At 45.1% G+C, this 22,356-nt stretch overlaps 2 protein-coding genes across 2 annotated transcripts in view; both read left to right on the top strand.

The window, feature by feature from the left end:
• Positions 1–5,663, top strand: part of LOC144495482 (gamma-glutamyl hydrolase-like) — a 31,184-nt gene extending 25,521 nt beyond the window's left edge. The window contains exons 3-5 of the mRNA XM_078215498.1: positions 1,792–1,885; positions 5,261–5,398; positions 5,542–5,663. Of these exons, the coding sequence (XP_078071624.1) occupies positions 1,792–1,885; positions 5,261–5,398; positions 5,542–5,663 (354 nt within the window). The remainder of the gene's footprint in view (positions 1–1,791; positions 1,886–5,260; positions 5,399–5,541) is intronic.
• An 8,367-nt stretch (positions 5,664–14,030) lies between these two features.
• Positions 14,031–22,356, top strand: part of LOC144495778 (gamma-glutamyl hydrolase-like) — a 34,232-nt gene continuing 25,906 nt past the window's right edge. Inside the window, exon 1 of the mRNA XM_078216253.1 lies at positions 14,031–14,242. Within this exon, the coding sequence (XP_078072379.1) occupies positions 14,137–14,242 (106 nt within the window). The 5' untranslated portion in view covers positions 14,031–14,136. The remainder of the gene's footprint in view (positions 14,243–22,356) is intronic.

Raw genomic sequence — 22,356 nt, 5'->3', positions numbered from 1 at the left:
ACTCCCCGACCTTTATCTCCCCTCCTGACACGGCGCGGGCAGTATCGGGACCGCCACTTAATCCTCTTACTCCTGTGTACAGCTTGCCTGAGTCCAGGAGATTGTCACCACCTCGAGGCGTGCTCGAGTCCAGCAGATTGTCGCCACCTCGTGGTCCACCTGTCCGTGAGGAACTGGAGGAGTCACTGGACACCGCCTTGGAGAGAAGGTCACCACGGTTACCAGAACCGGCGTTACCGCCAGTGTTGAGGAGGTCGCAGAGACGGTGCGGTCCTCCAATACGACTGAACTTGTGAATATATGAACAGTTGTTCTGTTTTTTTTGCCCCGCTGGCCTTTGTTTTAAAGGAGGGGTGAATGTGGTGAACCATAGTTGGTTACTACTATGAGTGCTGAGCCATGGATGGTCAGCACTATGGGGTTTGTAGATATGTTACTGTAGCTACTGTTGGTGTTAGGGTTGGGCTGTTCTACCTGTTAATATTGTTCTGTGGTACACTCCAGTTGGCTCCGCCTACCAGGGGAAGTATAAAGGTCACTGCACTGCCTGGTGACCCTTTAGTCTGGGATTGTATTGTATATGGTGTGCTCCATTCTTTTCAGTAATAAAAGCCTTTATTTCCCGGGTACAATCTAGCCTCCCGAGTGATTTAATCGCGCATCACATATCTAATTACTGAAACTGAAATATATATTTTCTTGTTTTTCAAAGCCCGTCAATGAAGGAATTCCAGGAGCAAGTGATTTTTTGTTTTAGTTCCCCATGTGGTATCTCCCTTGGTTCATGTCTCTCCTGAGGCCGTGAACTGCATCTACTTGCTGAAAGGCCCAGATTCCACTAACATTGTTAGGGCAGGGGAAAGAGTTTAAACTGCCCACCCTTACATTGGAACCAGCAAGGAGCAGACTGCTATATGCAGGCTGGTTACCTGCACCCTTATCCCAGCAGAAATTGCTGGAAATGGGAATGGGAGCAAGAAACACAAAAATGGTTTCCTTTTGTCCCTGAACTGTTCTGTCTTGACAAAAATCCAGAATAGAGTATTTTACTTCTGTTCGACCATTTCCCTTTGGTTTCCCTTGATTCTTCCATTCTGTTATTTCTTTCCACATTTAAGTTTTCCTTGCTTGGAAAACAAAACATTAAGGAGTCCTTATGTTGCACTTTGGGGATACAGTGAGTTAGAACTCATTCTGCTTCTTATTGGTAATTCTAAGGAAATTAAGTTGAAAGAAACAAATAAGAGTAACAGGAGGAAATAAACCTTACAGGGAGGATTTGGATAAGTTGCAGTGGGGCTTCTTGCATGTAATTTGTAGAGTTGAACATTAGCACAAGGCTTTAGCATGAATTTTAGTGCAAGTTGAAGCTCGTGAACATTTCAGGACCTATTTGCATAGAAATTTACAATTGAAATACTTCTACAAAAATCATGTTTTACCAACTTCACTGAACATCACAATAAAAAAAATATATTTTGGAAAATTCACAGCAGCACAAATAGACAAGAGAATAATTTAAATGTATTTATTTGAAATTGGGGGCCATTACAACCCAGCAACTGGGATAGTTATTTTCCAATGATTGGTTATCAATCTTGAGTCAAAATATCAAAGACAGATTTTACATTTATTATAGAATCAATGTCATTTGTAAAAATACAACTTCCATTTCTTGTACAAAGGCATACTTTTAAAATTTGATTCCACAATATAGATACTGTTACAGGAATGGTTTTGATCATTTATTTCTTTATGTCTAGTTAGAATTCTTTTTGTGATAAATTTTAGAGTTTTACAGACAACAAGAATTTGACTAATTTCTACAAAATCCTGACTACTAATATGGACAGCGAACAAGTGGAATTTGTGTCCACCATGGAAGGTAAATAAAAATAAGTACCACTGATCTGAAAATAATCTTTGAATTAAGTATATAGAATATATAGTGTGCTGAACGGATGATCCATCACTGCCTCCTCTGGAGGCACCTCGGCATCACAGGTGCCAGCCTTCATCCAGTTCAATTCACTCCACGTGATATGAAGAAATGGCTGAAGGTATTGGATACTGCAAAGACTATGATAATATTCTGTCTTGTGCACCAGAACTTGCCTTGCCCTTAGCCAACCTGTTCCAGTACAGCCACAATATTGACATCTACCTGGCAGTATGGAAAATTCCCCAGGTATGTCCTGTATGCAAGACGCTGGACAAATCCAACCTGGCCAATTAACACCCCATCATTCTACTCTTGATAATCTGTAATGGATTGTGTGTGTGTGCAAGGGGGGGGGGAGGAGGGGGCTGGTCATTAATAGTGCTATGAAGCAGCACTTACTCAGCAATAACCTGCTCACTGATGCTCAATTTCTGCCAGAGTCACTCAGCACCTGACCTCATTACAGCCTTGGTTCATACATGGGCAAAAGAGCTGAACTCCAGAGGTGAGGTGAGAGTGATTTTCCTTGATATCAAGACCGTATTTGACCGAGTATGGCATCAAAGCGTCCGAGCAAAACTGAAGTCAATGGAAATCGGGGAAAACTCCACTAGTTGGAGTCAGCTAGCACAAAGGGCGATGGTTGTGGTGGTTGGAGGTCATTCATCTCAGTTCCAGGACATCACTGCAGGAGTTCTGTAGGGTAATATCCTAGGCCCAACCATCTGCAGCTGCTAAATCAATGACCTTCCTTCCATCATAAGGTCAGAAGTGGGGATGTTTGCTGATGACTGCACAATGTTCAGCACCACTCCTCAGTCCTCATGTAAGCACTCCATGTCCAAATGCAACAAGGCCTGAACAATATCCTGGCTTGGGCTGACAAGTGGCAAGTAACAGTCTAGTCACACAAGTGCCAGGCAATGACCATCTCCAACAAAAGAAGATCGAACCATCACCCCTTCACATTCAATGGCATTATCATTGCTGAATCCCCTCAGAAATTATGGCAACCCTGGAGGTTTCCATTGACCTGAAATAACTGGAATAACCATATATAATATATATATATATATAAATATACACACACACACTGTGCTTACAAGAGCAGGTAGGCCAGAAATCCTGCAGTGAGTAACTGACCTCCTGACTCTGCTTACAAGGCTTCCTAATTCTAACATCGATTTTTATTACTAATTTTTTCTGCTGTCTCCTGGAGAAATTGACTCTTTATGATACTACAGTTCTAAAGGACATAGGAATCCTGGTGTTGACTTGTACAACTGGGCAATATTTAAGTTTGCAGTTAATGGAATCTTGCTGTGCACAAATTGATCACAGTGTTTTATCTAAGTAATTTATTATATGCGAACACTTGAAACATTTTAACATACAATAAAGCACTATACATATTGAAGTTCATTCGATCCAAGCCATCACAGAGAATGTCAGCAAAACATTCAACCTTGAAGACATCACAGTGTCTCACAGAAAACATCATGATGCCCTGTGGATCCAGAACTGGCTTGCCCAAAGGAGGCAGAGAGTGTGTATAGATGAGTCTTTTTCTAATTGGAGGTCGGTCACCAGTGGTGTGCCCCAGGGATCTGTTCTGGGACCCTTGCTGTTTGTCATTTTCATAAATGACCTGGATGAGGAAGTGGAGGGATGGGTTGGTAAGTTTGCCGACGACACGATGGTTGGTGGGGTTGTGGATAGTCTGGAGGGATGTCAGAAGTTACAGAGGGACATAGATAGGATGCAAGACTGGGCGGAGAAGTGGCAGATGGACTTCAACCCAGATAAATGTGTAGTGGTCCATTTTGGCAAGTCAAATGGGATGAAGGAGTACAATATAAAGGGAAAGACTCTTAGTACGGTAGAGGATCAGAAGGACCTTGGGGTCCGGGTCCACAGGACTCTAAAATCGGCCCCGCAGGTGGAGGAGGTGGTTAAGAAGGCGTATGGTGTGCTGGCCTTTATCAATCGAGGGATTGAGTTTAGGAGTCCGGGGATAATGATGCAGCTATATGAGACCCTCGTCAGACCCCACTTGGAGTACTGTGCTCAGTTCTGGTTACTTCATTACAGGAAGGATGTGGAAAAGATTGAAAGAGTGCAGAGGAGATTTATAAGGATGTTGCCTGGATTGAGTGGCATGCCTTATGAGGATAGGCTGAGGGAACTCGGTCTTTTCTCCTTGGAGAGACGTAGGATGAGAGGAGACCTAATAGAGGTATATAAGATGTTGAGAGGCATAGATCGGGTGGACTCTCGGAGGCTTTTTCCCAGGGTGGAAATGGCTGCTACGGGAGGACACAGGTTTAAGGTGCTGGGGGGTAGGTACAAGGGAAATGTTAGGGGGAAGTTTTTCACACAGAGGGTGATGGGCAAGTGGAATCGGCTGCCATCAGTGATAGTGGAGGCAAACTCAATAGGGTCTTTTAAGAGACTCCTGGATGAGTACATGGGACTTAAAAGGATGGAGGGTTATAGGCAGGCCTAAAAGGTAGGGATATGTTCGGCACAACTTGTGGGGCCGAAGGGCATGTTTTGTGCTGTAGTTTTCTATGTTTCTATGTTTTCTCATCTCCAGAGCCAAAGTACCCAGATGCTAATTGTAGTGCTTCTACTGATTGAGATCAGGTAACTAAACAAAAACTTGGAACTGAAGGCCTTCCTGCTATGTACATCTTAGATACTCTGTGATTCTGTACCTTGCTGCATAAACTTCTGAACTGTTAAGGGAATTCTGAATGGATTTACAGTATAGATCTTGGGAGCTTACTAGGCAACACATAGGCTTTGAAAAGCGGAAAGCATGAAGGTAGAAAAGCTCCATTTATAATTGTAACGAGCAAAAAGTGGAAATTTGTAAATATCAGTTTGCTGTTGGTTAAAAAAATTGCTTTATATGTAGTAATGTTATATTTTTATACTTTTTCATAGTGCTAAAAAGTGAATATCTTGTGCTTAAAATGTCAAAACTTTATCATCATCATCCACTCCATAGATTTTGTGCTCCTATACAATGAACTGTTATAAATGGATCTGACACATTTTAGATTCACTTTCAGTGATCACTATAATGGGACAATGCCCTACAATGACTATACAGTTTAAAACATTGGTGTCTCTGACCAATCTTAATGCGTTTTTGCTATTATATTTAGATGTGTTTGTGCTGTTTAATCTTGGATATTTTCATAAGTTTTAGCCCCTTCTTTTAGTGTGCACATTGTAATTGTAATCTAATAGTTGAAACCATGTTGGAAGTGAAAGTACTACTTGATTTGATTATTTGTTTTTTAAATGTAGCTTTTAGGTACCTTATTTATGCATTTCAATGGCACCCTGAGAGAAGCCCTTATGAGTGGAATGCAACATGGGATATCCCACACTCATCTGAAGCTGTTCAAGTTGCTTGGTATTTAGCTGATTTATTTGTTAATGAAGGTATGATAGATTACAGCTTTTAGGATTTACTTTCAGTGTCTATCCTTTTGTTCCAACTGATAACATTTGTTTTAAGTGCAAATTTAGAAAATCATTAATAAGATCACCTTTTCCCCAAAAAATAATTAAAATTTCTTTTTCAGCAAGGGAGAACTCGTGTCATTTTTCTAATACAATGGAAGAAGAGAAGGCTTTGATTTATAATTATCCACCCATTTACAGTGGAAACATTTCTAAGTTTGAGCAAATTCATTTAATCGATTAGAATTACTTCAACTAGACTTGCATCAGTCAGACCATTAAATATAATACAACCACTTTGTTGTAGTTCTTGCATTGTGTTACTTTAATACAAACTGATTATCTGGTGTATGTGGGGGAAATGCTTTTTACTGCAGAGCATCAACAGTGAACTGAAAATTAGTAACTTTCATTTTCACTTGTAACATCATTCAAGATTATGTTGATATTTTCCAAATGCAATTCAAAACTTAAGTTCCTGCCTACATTTATTTTGAGTGGTGATTTTTGGCAAGCTGCCCACCTCCTCAACTTTGCTCCATCTCTCCAGCAAAATTCACTATAGGTCTTCATAGCACCAAATGTTGCAGACTTGGAGGCACTGCATTGCTGCTTCCACTTTTGTTGTAGCCTTTTTATGGATATGCCTTTCCTTTCCGAACGCAATGCACATTCTAACAAAACCAGGAACTCACCTCAGCACCTCCAAGAACAATCCAGAATACTTCCAGATGGTTGGCAATATGGTCGTAATCACCTTACCTGCAATTTGGCGGCCCAATCCTTGAAGGAAAGCTACTGTCCGGCCCGCCATGTCCTGCATCTGTTGTTTGCAGCACGATGTTACCTGGAACCATGTGGTTCAAATTTGGTATCCTGGCACATCTGTTTAAGCCGTATGACATTGAAATAACATTGCAAAACAATCTTCTGCCAACGGAGGTCTCAGCCATGTATGTGCTCTTTCACTAATGAACTGTTACATGGGTTGCACAGGAAATGGTTGGCACTGCATTACAGCCCAGCAAAATTCACTATAGTCTTCATAGCACCAAATGTTGCACCCGGTGTTTCTTCACTGTATAATAATTGAAAGCAGACAAATTATTTTCACACTGTTCTCACTAATCTTCTCTTCAGTGTCAAGGATTTGCCAAGCTGCAACAGTGACAAGAATTTAAAAAGGCCTGAAAAATAAAAAATCTGGGCATTCCAACGGTATGAGAGCATCTAAAGATGATCACGTGTGAATTGCTCTAGGGGTAGGAACAGGTTACTTAGATGACTGCTATAGAAATGTTGTTCCCCAAGCAGAAACAGTTCAGCTAAATGACTGGGTAATTCAGGGCTATAAAAATGCTAAGCCTCTCAAAAGAAAAAATAGCTGATTCTCAAGTCTGAAATAATAAAAGGGAAACAATATAACTGTTAACCCCTCAGAAGAAGACAGGGCAGTCCATACCTCACAGACAGAAGCCAGTCTGCAACTAACAGTCAGGAGGCTAAAATCCATTTCACAGCCAAAGAGTCCTGTAACGTATTTTACTTTTCAGAGATGCTATAGTGTTACATCTAAGTTCTAGAGCCAAGGCATTTCAAGAAACCTTCATATAAAGGCTGTTTAAATATCTTTGCAGGACCAGGAAAAGATGTTTCCCAGACTTGATCATCAGCGCTGTATTGTGTGGTAACTATAAGCTGGATTTGACTTATAGATTTACTTCATTTGGGTATTGTTTGGGAAAGGGCAGTTGTTGTGAATTCAAGGATCATAGATGTATTTTGGAACAAGGGGTAATTTTACATTAACTGTGTGTCTTTAGTTATTCAATGTAGTGGGGAATTCTGTTTCGGTGGCCAGATTAATTTAGAATGTTCTAAAAAGCAACTTTGATCTTGCAAAGGTAAATGTTTTTAAAGCCTAATAAATTTTATTTTTAAAACCAGTTTTATTAAATCATAGAAAAGTTAAAAATGAAAAACATATAATCGACAAACAAAGACTTCGGCTGAAGGGGAATCCAAGATGGGTCCAATGGCACAACAGTACAACTGAGCTTAGCATGCCAAAAAATACAATTAATTATACAATTTTGTTATCTGTAAGTCAGCCCAGTAATTAGGTGAACATGATCTCATTTAGTATTTAACTTGTCAATCTATTCATGACAGCACTCTTAAATCGAATTAAAATCTGACACCTTAAATAGTAGTTTAGTCATTTGTTCATTCAACTGTTGGAAGCACTCCTCTTAAAATGGCTTCCTGGTTGCTTAGCAATGCAAAACTAAAATTTTAGCTTGTTCAGCTTTTGGCTAACTTGTCAAAGACTGGTTCATTGCGAGATGAGAGCCCATTGTCTGGCAAGCTTCCCAGCCTGGACATACCAGGCTCGATTTTACCATTTTCATTTTAAGTGCTGAATCTGGGCGCAATTCAGATCCAACTTGGAAATCTGCTTTTAGGTGCCCCCATTAGCACATAGACCCGCAATTTTTTTTTCAGGCTGAATCGCACTGTGGGCGGGGCTTAGCATGCCCAAAACAATCAGAGCTCTGAACTGCGCATGCGCAGTTAGAAATAAATGTGAAAAACGCACCACTGTCACATCGCCCCCAGGCCGCAAAAAGCGGATAAAGCGGCCCGGGAGCAAAAAGTGGGAGCGATGGCCCTCACAGACATCGCCCCACTCCCACAACATAACTGTCCCCCTTATCCCCCCCCACTACCCTTACTGATCGCGACCCACCTGCCCCCTTCCCCCACAACGATCGCTCGCAGAGTGGCAGCAGTCCCCCCTCCCCCCCCCCACTCACCAGAGAGCGATTGGGCCTCCCCTCCCCCCCCCCCTCACCACCAGAGATACATCTTACCCACCTCCCTCCCCGCCCCCCCTGAGAATGATCAGGCCCACCCCCTCCCCCGCCACCAGACAATGATCTGGCCTCCCCCACCACAGAGGTACATCTGACTCACCTCCTCCTCCCTCCCCACCCCCTCACCAGAGAATGATCTGGCCTGCCTCTCCTCTCCTCCCGCCACCCCCCCCCCACCCCCCCACCCAACCAACCAGACAATGATCTGGCCTCCCTCAGCCCTCCCTCTCCGCACCCACCCCCCCTCCCCCCCCCCCCCCCCCCGGCCACCAGAGATACATCTGACCCGCCTCCTCCTCCCCCCCCCACCAGAAAATGATCACGCCTCCCTTCTCCCACTCCCTCACCAGAGAATGATCTGGTCCGCCTCCCACCCCCCTCCCCACCACCGATCTGAGTCAGAGAACCGTTGGAAGCTCTGAACTTACCTCTTCAGAAGCTGGAGTGCCCGAAACAGACATGCTCGGCAAAGGTCTGTTTCGCACCAAATCTGGACGGGCAAATGCGATGGTAAAGGGGAAAATGCTGGTAAAGTTGGGCAGGTAGCCAATTAATTCAATTTAAATGCATGCAAATTCATTTAAATCACTGTTGTGCACGTTTTCGGGCATGAATCGGATCGCGGCCATTTTCGGGCCTTGGTAAAGTGGGCATCAGCGTGGGCGCAGATCGCGTTAATGGCCTCACGCCCGACTTTACCAAGTTTTCGTGCAATGGTAAAATAGGGCCCACTGTTTCCAATACAAAGTTTCACTAATTGTCCTTTTAAATTCTGAACAAAAATGTATGGCTTCATTGTTTTAGCAAAGAAAATTACACATTTTATGTTACAAAGTCTTGTATTTTGCTGAACCATTGATACAGATAGACCTTGGGTTAGAACATTTTCAATTAATCATTATACTGAAGATACAGTCTTGCTGTAATATATTTTCAAAATACAATTTAAAAGTTATTTGTATGCAAAAACATGTATTGAATATGATTCCATTTCATTCTAAACATTTTAGTATAAGATTTTAGCTGCTAAATATGCCTATTTTGGGTATTATCATTATTATTGTGAGTCTCTAATTCCTAATTTATGTTCACCACTCTCCTGTGTGTTAATTGCTAATGCCTACACATTGAATAATCATTTCTTCATTCATGTACTTAAGTGTCTTAGAGTATTGCAGTCCTTTCATTGTGTATTTTACTTTTAAATTAATAAATAATCGTTGATAACAGTTTATACCAACAACTGGACTGATTTCTCACTGGGGTTGTACATGACTCATTACAATATTCCCAAAAAACTATACACCATCACGAACTAGTGTTTCAAGTTGGGACAGCCTCGCAGGTAACATCAGTATGGTTTGCGACATCAGTTCCTTCCTCCTGATCCATTCAGAAGATATTCACTCCTTGCTGAAGGAGCGCTGTACAGCGCTGATGATCCTGGCAGGACTTGCAGATAGTGAGGAACATTGTCAGAGGCTACAGAAGGATATAGATAGGCTGGAAATTTGGGCAAGGAAATGGCAGATGGAGTTCAATCCTGATAAATGCGAAGTGATGCATTTTGGTGGGAATAATGTAGGGAGGAGCTACACGATAAATGGAAGAACCATAAAGGGTGTAGAGACGCAGAGGGACCTGGGTGTGCAAGTCCACAGATCTTTGAAGGTGACGTCACAGGTGGAGAAGGTGGTGAAGAAGGCATATGGCATGCTTGCCTTTATAGGACGGGGTATAGAGTATAAAAGTTGGGGTCTGATGTTGCAGATGTATAGAACGTTGGTTCGGCCGCATTTGGAATACTGCGTCCAGTTCTGGTCGCCACACTACCAGAAGGACGTGGAGGCTTTGGAGAGAGTACAGAGGAGGTTTACCAGGATGTTGCCTGGTATGGAGGGGCTTGGTTATGAGGAGAGATTGGGGAAACTGGGGTTGTTCTCCTTGGAAAGGCGGAGGATGAGGGGAGACTTAATAGAGGTGTATAAAATTATGAAAGGCATAGATAGGGTGAACGGTGGGAAGCTTTTCCCCGGGTCGGTGGTGACGTTCACGAGGGGTCATAGGTTCAAGGTGAAGGGGGGGAGGTTTAACACAGATATCAGAAGGACATATTTTACACAGAGGGTGGTGGGGGCCTGGAATGTGTTGCCGGGCAAGGTGGTGGAGGCGGACACACTGGGAACGTTTAAGACTTATCTAGACAGCTATATGAACGGAGTGGGAATGGAGGGATACAAAAGAGTGGTCTAGTTTGGACCAGGGAGCGGCGCGGGCTAATTGTTCTTTGTTTCTCGTTTCAAGGCTTCATTCTATGATCATCTTGCTGGTGCCAGTACAGAGCGAGACTGCGGATAGTTGGGAACCTGTCTCGGGGGCAGGGAATTCAGATGATGTTCGTAAAGCAGAAGTGGAAATGAATAGGGTTGGGAAGCATTTTCTGATCAGGGCCAGTGTGATCTCCTGGACTCGTTTCGATCGCCTCAGGGGGTCGGAGAGGAATTTACCAGATTTTTTTTCCCCATATTGGCCCTGGGGTTTTCACTCTGGGTTTTCGCCTCTCCCTGGAGATCACATGGTCTGGAATGGGGGGGTGGGGGTGAGTTAATAGGTTGTAATGAACAAAGCATCGTAGCTGTGAGGGACAGCTCGGTGGATAGGATATTGGTATGTAGATAGGCTGGAAAATTGGGCGGGGATCCTGGATTCAGGATTCAATCCTGGACCGGGGAGCGGCGCGGGCTTGGAGGGCCGAAGGGCCTGTTCCTGTGCTGTATTGTTCTTTGTTGTTCTTTGTTTGCTAGAATATGATTCCACATCTGCTGTTCAGCCTCTAATACATCAACCAATTGATCATTGATGCATTTTACATTTTGAACAGAGTTTCAGCAGATTAATAGACCCCAGAGGATGGAATAAAGCAACTGGATGAGTGCAGCTCCAACAACACTCGTGAAGCTTGACACCATCCAGGACAAAGTAGCCTGCTTGATTGGCACCACATCCGCTCACTCCACCACCGATGCTCAGCAGCAGCAGTGTGTACTATATACAAGATGCAGTGCAGCAATTCACCAAAGATTCTTAGACAGCACATTCCATCAAGAAGGACAAGGGCAGCAGATACATGGGAACACCATCACCTGCAAGTTCCCCTCTAAGCCACTCACCACCCTGACTTGGAAATATATTGCCACTTCTTTGCAGTTGCTGGGTCAAAATCCTGGAATTCCTTCACTAACGGCATTGTGGGTCAACCCACAGCACGTGGACAGCAGTGATTCAAGAAGGCAGCTCACCACCATCTTTTCAAGGGCAATTAGGGATGGGCAATAAATGCTGGCTAGCCAGCGATGCCCATGTCCCAAGAATGAAAGAAAACATGAATATTCCATGTGGTGGTGCTGGATAGCAATCAGAAATTAGAATTTTTGCTTCTTCTCCATAATGGAAGCACTGAATCCAATTTATAGTGCCTATATTGATGACCTGACTGAGAGCAACAATTCAGCAAGGATCAAAGGTAGAATTTTCTGGTTTGCATGAGTCAGATAAACTTGTTAAGTCTTTAAGGAATGATGTTCCATAAAGCACATTACCAAGAAGACAGTTATCAGTTTCAAGAAAAGATTTTTATTCTTTAGGTAGCATTTTGCTATTTGTTCTCATGATTGAAACTTGCAATACTCTGCAGCTTTCTGATTGCAATTGAAATTGGTCTTTGATAACTGTCTGAGTTGAACAAGACTTAGCAACTTTGGTGCTGAGATAAGCTTCTTGCCACATATACGTTCCATTAAAAAACTGCCCCTTTCCAGCTCCGTAAAATCTCTCATTTCCACCTTTGCCTCAATTCACTTGTTGCTGAAAATGTTATCCTAGGCTTTGTTACTTCTAAACTTGGCTATTCCAATGAATTTCCAGCCTTTCACATCTTCCATCATGCATAAACCGAAGCTCATCCAAAACTCTGTTGTCTGAAGCCTAACTCATGTTAATTTGCATTCCCTCCCCGATGAGCTCACCAATGTACCCCTCTCTGTTGAGCTCATTGCATTCTCTGCCTGTTTTGTGTAAGAGGTTAGCGAGGGCATGCCTTCCACCCCAGAAGCCTCAGCAGAACCCGTATCCAAGGTCACCATTGCAGACATCAGATCAGCCCTCTTGAAAGTCAGCCCAAGGGAAGGGACTGGTCTGGATGGGGTACCCGGACGAGCACTCAGATCCTGCACAGACCAGCTGGCGTGGTATATTTAACCTCTCTTTACACCTATCTGAAGTCCCTATCTGCTTCAAGAAGATAACCATCATCTTTGTACCAAAGAAAAGCCAGGCAGCATGCCTTAATGACTTTCATCCGGTTGCTCTGACATCCATCATCATAAAGTGCTTCGAAACATCATGGCATCAATCAATTCCTGCCTCCCAGATTACCTGGATCCAGTGCAAGTCCACAGCTGACACCATTTCCCTGGCCCGACACTCAACCCTGGAACATCTGGATAACAAAGATACCTATGGTAGACTCCTATTTATTGACTACAGCTCAGCCTTCAGCACCATTATTCCTACAAAACTCATCTCCAAGCTCTGTGGCCTAGGGCTCAGCTTCTCCCTCTGCAACTGGATCCTGAGCTTCCTAACCCACAGACCACAATCAGTAAGGATAGGCAACACCTCCTCCATGATCATCCTCAACACCGATGCCTCACAAGGCTGTGTCCTCAGCCCCCTACTATACTCCTTATACACTTATGACTGTGTGGCCAAATTCCCTTCCAACTCGATTTTCAAGTTTGCTGATGATACCACCGTAGTGGGTTGGATCTCAAACAATGACGAGACAGAGTAGAGGAAAGAGATGGAGAATCTGGTGAACTGGTGCGATGACAATCTCTCCCTCAATGTCAGCAAAATGAAGAAGATAGTTATCAACTTCAGGCAGCACAATGGAGGACATGCCCCTGTCCATTAACAGGGATGAAGTGGAAATGGTCAAGAGCTTCAAGTTTCTAGGCCCTAGAGTTAATGAGAACAGAAGAAATAGCAGGAATAGGCTATTCAGCCCATTGAGTCTGCTTTGCCACTCGGCTAGATTGTGCCTCGCCTGGTGTGACCTTAATTCTACTTTCCTGTTTGCTCCCCATAGTCCTTGACTCCCTTGTCAATCAAAGCTCTGCCTAATTGTGCCATGCATTGAAGATGACCCAATCACCACTGCTTTCTGCGGAAGAGAATTCCAAACACTAACCCTCTAAAGAGAAGAAACCCCTCATCATCTTTGTCTTAAATGGGAGACCCCTTAATTTTTAACTGACTAAATTGACCTCTAGTTCTAAATTCTACCCTCCCCCCCCCCCCCCTTCCGCACTCCCACCCCTCCTTATACCCTCAACATACTCCGGACTTTCCTCCCTTTCTGCCCCTCCTTACCTCTCGCCCCCTGCCCTCTGTACCCTCACGCTGTGCCGCTATGAAATCCCAAGTGCGATGAGGGACCCAAACAGTGAGGTCAATGCAGTAACTTTGGATATTTCATGTGATCTGGTCTCCTATATCCTGTGGGAATCTCCCGGGGAAGCCTCCAGTTGCAGCTGAGTCTCTCTCTCTCTCAGCTTTCACTGGGTCCTTTGGCAGAGCCGGGCTGGGCTATGCTGCGCTATCTCTAGACAGCAGCCGGGCTGGGCTGTGCTGCGCTTTATCTGTACAGCAGCAGCAATTCCCCAACTACAGGATCCAAGGTCGCCGCAGACGTAAAACTACAACAGGAAGTCGCTGCCATTGCTTCAGTGTGTGTTGGTGAGTGAGAGCGGACTGGAATCAGAAGTTGTGACATTGAGGATGGCGATTCCCCGCTCGCACAGCTATGCGGTGGTGCTGTGTGTCTCCTTCTCCCTGTTCTGGGAACAGCTCTCCAGCTCCCCGCTGAACCAGCGGCCGATCATTGGTAAGAGGGCTCTCTAACTCTGGCGGTAGAGAAAAGGGTTGAAGGTTCTGAGGGGTGTTACTCCGAGTAGAAAGCACAATTTACCGAGAACAGAAGTCCAGTGTCAATAGCAACCAGGCTCATAGATCCTCACCTAAACTACCATTTAGCAAGCTGGTTTTCATTGACATTTCATGTTTTTTGGGAGTTCATGCACTGAGCTGTTGACAAACACAAGTTTATTTTTATCGACAGATAATACAGTCTTGGAATCTGAAGTGCAGATTTATCAGCATGATAGGGGCCTAAAAGTACTAAATTACGAGGGCCGAGTTTGCAAAGATTAGCTTTGTGTTCCTTTGAACACAAAATCGGGATTTAAGCAGGATATAAATCAGCTAGAGACCTGGGCCGAAAGATGGCAGATCATAGAAATCCTACAGTGCAGAGAGAGGCCATTCGGCCCATCGAGTCTGCACCGACCACAATCCCACCCAGGCCATATCCCTACATATTTTACCCACTAATCCCTCTAACCTACGCATCTCAGGACACTAAGAGGCAATTTAGCATGGCCAATCAACCTACCCCGCACATCTTTGGACTGTGGGAGGAAACCGGAGCACCCGGAGGAAATCCACGCAGACACGAGGAGAAACTCCACACAGTGACCCAAGCCGGGAATCGAACCCGGGACCCTGGAGCTGTGAAGCAGCAGTGCTAACCACTGCGCTACCGTGCCGCCCAGATGGAATTTAACCCGGACAAATATGAGGTGAATTGATTTGGAAGGCCTACTGCAGAAGGAAAATATACAGTAAATGGTAGAACAATTAAGTTCCCTGAAGGTAGCAACTCAGGTGGACAAGGCAGTCAAGAAGGTGTATGGTATGCTGGCCTTCATCGGGCTTTGAGTATAGGAATTGGAAAATCATGTTGCAGCTGTATAAGACTTTGGTTCGGCCGCATTTGGAGTATTGTGTACAATTCTGGTCGCCACACTGCAGGAAGGATGTTGATGCATTGTAAAGGGTGCAGAAGAGATTTACCAGGATGTTGTCTGGTTTGGAGGATATGCACTATGAAGAAAGGTTGAACAAACTTGGATTGTTTTCATTGGAGCGTCGGAGGATGGGGGGGGGGGTGGGGGGGACCTGATAGAGGTTTATAAGATTGTGACAGGCTTGGATAGAGTGGATAGTCAGAGTCTTTCTCCCAGGGTTGAAGGGTCAATTACTCAGGGGCCTAGGTTGAGAGTGAGAGGGGAAAGTTTAAAAGAGATGTAAGGGGCAAGTTTTTCACACTGGGTGGTGAATGTTTGGAACGTCCTGCCGGAGAAGGTAGTGGAAGCAGATTCTGTAACAATGTTCAAGAGGCATCTGGATAGGTACATGAATAGGCAGGGAATAGAGGGATATGGATCATGTAGAGGCAAGAAAAGATTAGATTAGAGAGGCATCTGTGTCGGCACAGACTTGGTGGGCTGAAGGGCCAGTTCCTGTGCTGTACTATTCTTTGTTCTTTTAATAGACAATTAAGTAATGACCTAATTGGAGTGTTTCAGATTGTAGATGCTATGGGTTCCTTGAATCTAGTCTTTTTTTGATGAGCTCCTCATGTTCATGTACCCGGCTGACCTGCGGAGGATGTGCGAGTGCTAGGCCATGTACTCTGCTGCGTCCTCTGCCAGGATCAACTAGGCCAAGTGCTCTGAACTCCTGGTCGGTCCGTGGCAGATGGACCCCTCCCTGAGGAGCTCAGGCCTTTCACCTGGAACAGGACCAGTTTCCTCCTCTTAGGAGTCCATCTTTGCCCGGCTGAGGAATCCTGGCCGGCAAATTGGCAAGAGCTGGATGTCAAGGTTACCATTTGTCTGAATTGCTGGACAGGATTGCTCAGAGTGCTGTCTTACAGGGTGCGAGTTCTCATCATAAACCAGCTGATTGCCTCCATGTTGTGGTACCGGCTGGTCACTTTGACCCCTCCTCGTGACTTTGTCACAAACATCCAGAGAACGCTCGTGCAGTTCTTCTGGGACAAAAGACTGCACTGGATCACTGCTGTGTTTCTGAATCTCCCGCTTAGGGAGTGCGGTCAGGCACTGGTGTGCCTTCGCACCCAGGTGGGTGACCTTCTGCCTTCAGACCCTGCGGCAATACCTCTACGTTAAGCCCCCTCCTCGATGGTGTGCCCCAGCGACGTATTTCTTCCGCTAGGTGCACGGTCTGAACTATGACTTGCAGCTCCTGTTCACAGACCTGAGTGGCCTTCGTGGCTCCTTGCAGGTGTAGCCCGTCTTTTACCAGGACCTTCTGAAAGTCTGAGACACGGTTGCCTCGTGCCAAAGCTCTCCCCCGTCAGGAATAGCGGCTGTCGTTCGGGAGCCGCTGCTCGGGAATCTGCTCCTCCACCAATACAATTTCAGGTGGCTGGCGGAGAGGAAGGCTGTGGCTGCCGGGATCATGATGTGGAGATGCCAGCGTTGGACTGGGGTAAACACAGTAAGAAGTCTTACAACACCAGGTTAAAGTCCAACAGGTTTATTTGGTAGCAAATGCCATTTAACCTGTTGGACTTTAACCTGGTGTTGTTAAACTTCTTACTGCCGGGGTGACCAGGGTTGGGGATGTGCTGAGTGACAGAGGAGTGAGCAGGATGACATCCCACCAGCTGGTCTAGCGTGCGGAAGTGGACGTTCAGCTCGCAGCCAACGTCATCCATGACCTTAGAACTGTCGTGCTCGGACCCAACGTCACATGTGGTCTCGAGGAAGCTAAACTGTGTAGTAGGATCCTGTCTGAGCATACCCCTGCACAGACAGAATTTCACATTGGCTCTAAGCCCCTTCCCCTTCCCGGGTCGGACGTTCCACTGTTTGAACTGCCTTGCGGAAATGCCCTCCATGCCCTTAGCCACTGCACGGAGGGGTTTCTTTTATGAGCTGCTGCTGCACATCTTCCACTACCATGTCCTCGCCTGTCGCCCGGACACAGCTTTGTGCACCTTGTTGCTGTCTGGTGGCAGAGATCCCCAGTGGAGCTCCATCTATGGAGGGATCCTCACCCAATACATCGGGGACCTGGGGTGGAGGTTAGTGCACACAGTAGTACCATACAACAGTAAATTGTACCGGTTCATGGGTTTCCAAGAAACCTGCTCTTTTTGCAGTCTTGTAGCGTCTGTGGACCATGTTTAAGTTCAATGTTTTAGACTGCATTCCTTTATTTATTACCTGAAAAACCTTTTATTGATGTTCCTTTTGCACTTCAAGTCCCACACTCCTGATCTACGGGCACCTGATGTGGAGAGCGGCGGGGAAGGTGGAGGACCTCCTCGTGAACTTGTTCCTGGGCCTGGCCAGACTCGCCATAAACAGGTTCAGGCAGCGGGCAACCGATCGGGTCGTCCGACCCGACTGTCTGCCTCTGCAGTGGCTACTTTCATGGCCGGGTGTCCCTGGACAGGGACAAGATGCGGAGTCCATGGGCACCATCGAGGCCTTCCATACCCATTGGGCCCCGCAAGGGCTAGTGTATATTGTTGACCCCTTTAATCACGTTTTGATTTGATTTTTTAAGTTTCCTTTACACTTTGGTTTATTTTGCTCTGGGCGGTTTCCCCTCTTTTCAAGGGGCCACCCTTTTTACTTTGTCCCTCAGTTTATTTGATTTAGTTTATTTGGTTTGCCAAAAAGATGCCTTGAATTGAGCCTTGCTTCCGAGGACATTCAGCTTCGTGGGCTTTGATAATGTGAGGCCAAGCCATCTCTCGGTTCCAGCTCGGCCTGATGTCCTGTTCATGGTGTACCCCGTCAACCTGTCATTGTCTGCGGAGGAGTAGCCACATCAAGGAACACTTTACTATTATCCACTTTTTATTATAGCTCTATTGGCACAGAGCTTAGTATCAATGCAGTGTAATGCCCATTGCTATGGCCTGTAAAAGGTGCAGAATTTTGTTGCATTTTGCATAAGCAAAATTTGATAATATCACCGAGATGTTCTTTAGGCAGTCTAAGCTGAATTCAGCAGGAATAGTTTGTCTCGAATTACACATGTGTCAAGATTTATTTTGTCATTTGTTTCTTGAATTGTGTGACAATTTGTCGTTGCTGTTTACCGAGAATGTTGAAAGCCTGTGAATTCCCTTCACATATTGTTTTTATGTACCTTCTAGAAAGCTATTTAAAAAAATAAGTATTTCAAATGTTTAAAAGAATCACTGACAACAAGCACTTTCAACAAATATTCCTTAGCTCCACCACTACTTCAACACTTGTGCTCTGTCCGTGTCTCTGGGATAACCCCCGTGTTCCTGCCATGTGACCTCTTATATAGCCGCATCATCATGTTTTCACATGACCACAGTCTATCGCTTCCTCATTTTATCGGAGCACTTGGTGGAATGAGATATAACAGTGGGCACAATAGGAAACTATGTACAGACCATTTTGTGACATGTAGTTATACAAACTAACAATGCATAATTATTTACATAAATATTGAGGCACTGAGCTGTATCAACAGGTGCACAGCCCAACACATCTCCTTCTCCACCCCTTTTTTGTTGGGAAGAAAACTGAAATTCAAAAGTCAGTCCTAGGTCAAGTGGTAATAAAGTCCTGGAATCTTGTGTTTGGCCTGCTCAGGCACCCTGAGCATGTGATTACACTGATTGGTGGTGTTATGATCTTTCTGTGGCCAGCGTCCTCACTGGGGCGGCACGGTAGCACAGTGGTTAGCACTGCTGCTTCACAGCTCCAGGGACCTGGGTTCGATTCCCGGCTTGGGTCACTGTCTGTGTGGAGTTTGTACATTCTCCTCGTGTCTGCGTGGGTTTCCTCCGGGTGCTCCGATTTCCTCCCACAGTCCAAAGATGTGCGGGTTAGGTTGATTGGCCATGTTAAAATTGCCCCTTAGTGTCCTGGGATGCATAGATTAGAGGGATTAGTGGGTAAAATATGTAGGGATATGGGGGTAGAGCCTGAGTGGGATTGTGGTCGGTGCAGACTCGATGGGCCGAATGGCCTCTTTCTGTACTGTAGGGTTTCTATGATTTCTATGATTTCTATGGTAGCAACACGGGACATTTCATCTGTGTGTTCGTCAGGGGTAGGATTCGCTGCATTGACCTCAATTAGAGTCTGCATGTCCACTAGTGCAGGGGGCTGGTGCCATAGGCCAGATGACTGAAGTGCTGTGGTATCTGTTAGTGCTGATATACCTTCAGAACGTGATGGTGAATAGTGCTATGCACTATTGTCAACTGGTCATGTGGTCTGAATCCTGACCATTTGACCTGGTGTCAGAGGGCCGAGTCTATGAGTATCTTGATCATAGTACATTTTGCTTCTCAATATGCATTGCAGGAGGGTATCATCCATGTTGGCTTCAAGTTTGGGCTGTAGCAGAACTCTAGCAGTAGGAATCGTAGTCCTAGTGTGTCTGGAAAAGAGTTGTTATACTGATGAGGGCAGGCTCTGTTGTGGTAGGTTTTGCAAGCTGAGGGGTGCAGTATAGTCTGTGCAATCCCATGCACATTTCTCTAGATAACTGAGCGTACCACCCGTTTCGCCAGGTTGTTTGACTATGGACAAAGGAGGCTGCTCATGATATGCTCAAAGACCCTTCTGTGTGCAAAGTTGGGAGATTCAGTGGAGACAAATTGGTGAGCGTTTGTAGTCATGAGTCTCTGAGAGACGTCATGTGTGGTGAAGTGTCTCTTATGTTTGATGATTACTGTGTTGCTTGTCATACCATTGGGACTATGAATCAACTAAGACAAATTGTTGTTTGCCACTCCACTCGAAGATGTCAACTGCTGTCAATGACCATGAGAGGTCTGGGACCTCATGTAAATGCAGTGGCTCCTTTGCTTGATGCAGCTTGAATGCATTGCACAGTGCGTTTCTGGAGATTTCCCTTTCCATGTCTGCATACATGGAGGGCCAGTACAGTGATTCCTTGGAGTGATCCCAGCCTGGGGTGATTTTGGTGATGTTGTTATATGTAGTACCTCTGGAGGACAGTAGGGATGACTAATCATTGGCAATGCAGTATAGTCAGTTCATCTCCAATGGCGAATAATGTGTGGAGCTCATGGGGAAGCTCCATTGAAGATTCATGATGATGTCATGCAGTTGTCTGCATGTGATGTCCGCCTCGAAGGCCTGTTTGAGTTCTTGAATTTGACGAAAGGACACCACCTCTATTGCCATAATGTCTAAATCTTCCTTACAATCTGCTTGGTTTGTGGTGGGTAAGAAGGCCCTGGGAGGACATCAGCCAAGTACAGCTCCTTGTTACATTTGTGGACGACACTAAGGTTGTAATTGAATCATCTAGACTCAGATGGTATACAACTGGTAGCTTACCTATGGTGTCACAGTTGAAGAGGTTATATGCTGTCATCTCTTGGAATTGTAGAGACTGTGTTTCTGGACAAAGTTGAATGAGCACCAATGCAATGCTGTCGTGAAGCCCTAGTAGTGGCTTTTATGTTCTGGTCAACTATGTGGAATTTGAAATTTCCCTGTACACAGTGGGGGGTTGCTACATGTTCGGCGTGGTTTTTCTATCTGCCTACCACAAGCCACGAGGTTGTCTGGATGCTGAGATCTGGTGCTGTATGTGGGTCTATTTCCTGAAAACTTTGGCTGGATAGCCTTTGCTCCTGTATCAGTCTTGACTCTGAGTCTGCCTTTAATGCAATATTGAGGGTGGTGAAGCTCTCGCCCTTTTCTGTGACAGCGCTGACACTCGGATAGAGTGTCGTTGGAGGCTCTGTAGCTTCATTACTTTGGTTGAACTTCACATGACTTGCCAATTTTTAAACTCAATACCCCGGCCGATGAAGGCAAGCATGCCGTATGTCTTCTTGACTACCTTCTCCACCTGCATTGCCACTTTCAGTGACCTGTGTACCTGTACACCCAGATCCCTTTGTCTATCAATCCTCTTAAGGGTTCTGCCATTTACTGTATATTTCCTATCTGTATTAGACCTTCCAAAATGCATTACCTCACATTTGTCCGGATTAAACTCCATCTGCCATCTCTCCGCCCAAGTCTCCAACTGATCTATATCCTGCTGTATCCTCTGATCGCCCTCATCGCTATCTGCAAATCCACCAACCTTTATGTTGTCCGCAAACTTACTAATCAATCCAGTTATATTTTCCTCCAAATCATTTATATATATATATATAACAAACAGCAAAGGTCCCAGCACTGATCCCTGAGGAACACCACTTGTCACAGCCCTCCATTCAGAAACGGTGAAGGAAGTAGACAAAAGGCGGGTAACTACAGGCCGGTTAGCTTAACGTCCGTAGTTGGGAAGATGCTAGAGTCCATTATTAAAGAGGAAATAACAGAGCACCTGAATAAGAATGGTTCGATCAAGCAGACGCAGCATGGATTCATGAAGGGAAAGTCGTGTTTGACGAATCTACTGGACTTTTATGAAGATGTCACTAGTGCGGTTGACAGAGGGGAACCGGTGGATGTGGTGTTTTTAGATTTCCAGAAGGCGTTCGATAAGGTGCCTCACAAAAGGTTGCTGCAGAAGATTAGGGTACACGGAGTTAGGGGTAAGGTGTTGGCGTGGATTGGGGATTGGCTATCTAACAGGAAGCAGAGAGTTGGGATACATGGGTGCTTTTCTGGTTGGCAGTTGGTGACCAGTGGCGTGCCGCAGGGATCGGTGTTGGGGCCTCAATTGTTTACCATTTACATAGATGATCTGGAGGAGGGGACTGAATCTAGGGTATTCAAGTTTGCTGATGACACGAAGGTGAGTGGGAAAGCAAATTGCGTGGAGGACGCGGAAAGTCTGCAGAGAGATTTGGATAGGCTGAGCGAGTGGGCGAGGATCTGGCAGATGGAATATAACGTTAGCAAATGTGAGGTTATCCACTTTGGAAGAAATAATAGTAAATTGGAGTATTATATAAATGGAGAAAAATTACATCGTGCGACTGTGCAGAGGGGCCTGGGGGTCCTTGTGCACGAATCGCAAAAACTCAGTCTGCAGGTGCAGCAGGTGATCAAGAAGGCGAATGGAATGTTGGCCTTTATCGCGAGGGGGATAGAATATAAAAGCAGGGAGGTCTTGCTGCAACTGTACAAGGCACTG

The sequence above is a fragment of the Mustelus asterias genome, chromosome 7 (genome assembly GCF_964213995.1).
Source record: "Mustelus asterias chromosome 7, sMusAst1.hap1.1, whole genome shotgun sequence".
Taxonomy (NCBI): Eukaryota; Metazoa; Chordata; class Chondrichthyes; order Carcharhiniformes; family Triakidae; genus Mustelus; species Mustelus asterias.
This window is presented reverse-complemented; position numbering and strand designations above follow the sequence as displayed.